The sequence below is a fragment of the Octopus bimaculoides genome, chromosome 16 (assembly GCF_001194135.2).
Source record: "Octopus bimaculoides isolate UCB-OBI-ISO-001 chromosome 16, ASM119413v2, whole genome shotgun sequence".
Classification (NCBI taxonomy): Eukaryota; Metazoa; Mollusca; class Cephalopoda; order Octopoda; family Octopodidae; genus Octopus; species Octopus bimaculoides.
This window is the reverse complement of record NC_068996.1, coordinates 4,625,356-4,626,920: the sequence shown is the minus strand read 5'-3', so window position 1 is coordinate 4,626,920 and position 1,565 is coordinate 4,625,356. Positions and strand designations below refer to the sequence as shown.

General features: G+C 39.1%; 1 protein-coding gene across 1 annotated transcript in view; it reads right to left on the bottom strand.

Annotated features, from left to right (window-relative positions):
• The window catches only part of LOC128249583 (probable serine/threonine-protein kinase clkA), a gene marked incomplete at both ends in the record, with an annotated part of 265,810 nt that overhangs the window by 225,718 nt on the left and 38,527 nt on the right, over positions 1 to 1,565 (bottom strand). Inside the window, 1 exon segment of the mRNA XM_052973504.1 lies at positions 413 to 429. Coding sequence (XP_052829464.1) covers positions 413 to 429 — 17 coding nt within the window.

Here is a 1,565-nt window from a genome sequence, read left to right as displayed (position 1 = left end):
GGTACAAGTTTAATTTATGTATACAAATTTAATTTGTGATCCATGGGAAGAGCCCTTTTAACGATGCGTCCTGCCCTACTCTTCGAAACGCCTGTGTTAGAATGGGGGTAGCTGATGAAGGAAAATGTTCTCTATGTGGCCTGTGTGTGTTCTGTACTCTGGTTATTATTTTTTTGTCTACGTATTGTTTGCAATGTCCTGTACCCAGATATGCACCTATATATACAGGTAGACGTAGGTATGCACATACTTGTACGTATATATGCATATACTCATTTATTATTTGTTTTACATGATCGAACGCCTGCATCATTCCATGTAAGTAGCTTTGAACTTTATATTTTCTGACGCGACTCTATCTATCTCTATCTCTATAACTTTTTCCCCCTCTCGCTCTTCCTTCTGTTACTACTATATTTCTCTCTTCCTCTCTCTCTCTCTCGTTGCTTACCTATTTCTACTTCCTCCCCTTGTTTCTCCCTCTACCACTCTCTCTTCCTTACCCCTCGTGGTTACATGTGTCCACGTACTAATTCTTTTCTTCCTTGGCTTTCGCTAAGCAAACATACGAACTTACTTCGTCCCGCTTCCAGTTCGTTGCTTCACAGCGTTCCACATACACATAATTTTTCACGTCTGGCCGTATAGCCTTTTCCGTTTGTTTTCCTGTCTTGTTTTCTTTTCCGTTTGTTTTCCTGTCTTGTTTTCTGTCCGGCACTACATTCCTCCATGGTATAACTTTAATTTATGTATACAAATTTGATTTGTGATCCATGGGAAGAGCCATTTTAACGATGCGTCCTGCCCTACTCTTCGAAACGCCTGTGTTAGAATGGGGGTAGCTGATGAAAGAAAATGTTCTCTATGTGGCCTGTGTGTGTTCTGTACTCTGGTTATTATTTTTTTTGTCTACGTTTTGTTTGCAATGTCCTGTATCCAGATATGCACCTATATATACAGACAGACGTAGGTATGCACATACCTGTACGTATATATGCATATACTCATTTATTATTTGTTTTATATATATATATATATATAATACAGAAATGGGACAAGAATGCAAAACATCCAGACAGACAAAACAAAGAGAACAAGGGCGGGTCATTCGGAGTTTTCTTTCATCAGTCGAGATCCAGATTTCGGTTGGTTATACTTGAGATTGTTCTAATCTGGCCAGCCCCAACGAAAAACTAAGCTAAGAGCATTTAATTCCTTGGAAGAAAGCAGCGAATGTATACAAAAACAAGGCGGGAAAAACGGAGAAATGTTACACAAATACAAATGCAAATAACAGGACATAACAACAGGTGTCTTTCGACTAAGGACGAATTAAATTAAGCTGACGCGTGTAGAAGTAAAGAATTACGGCAGGTACATGATTTGACAGGAACAGGGAGGAATATAGATGTTGCACGGATGGTAGTCGAACCAAGAAAGAAAGGTCAGGCTTGGCCGAACACAGTCACGTGGGAAGAGAAGAAAGAGAGGTAGAGGCAGAGGGATAGAAGAATTTAAGGAGGGGCGAGAAAAAATATATGTACATATATATTTATATATATATA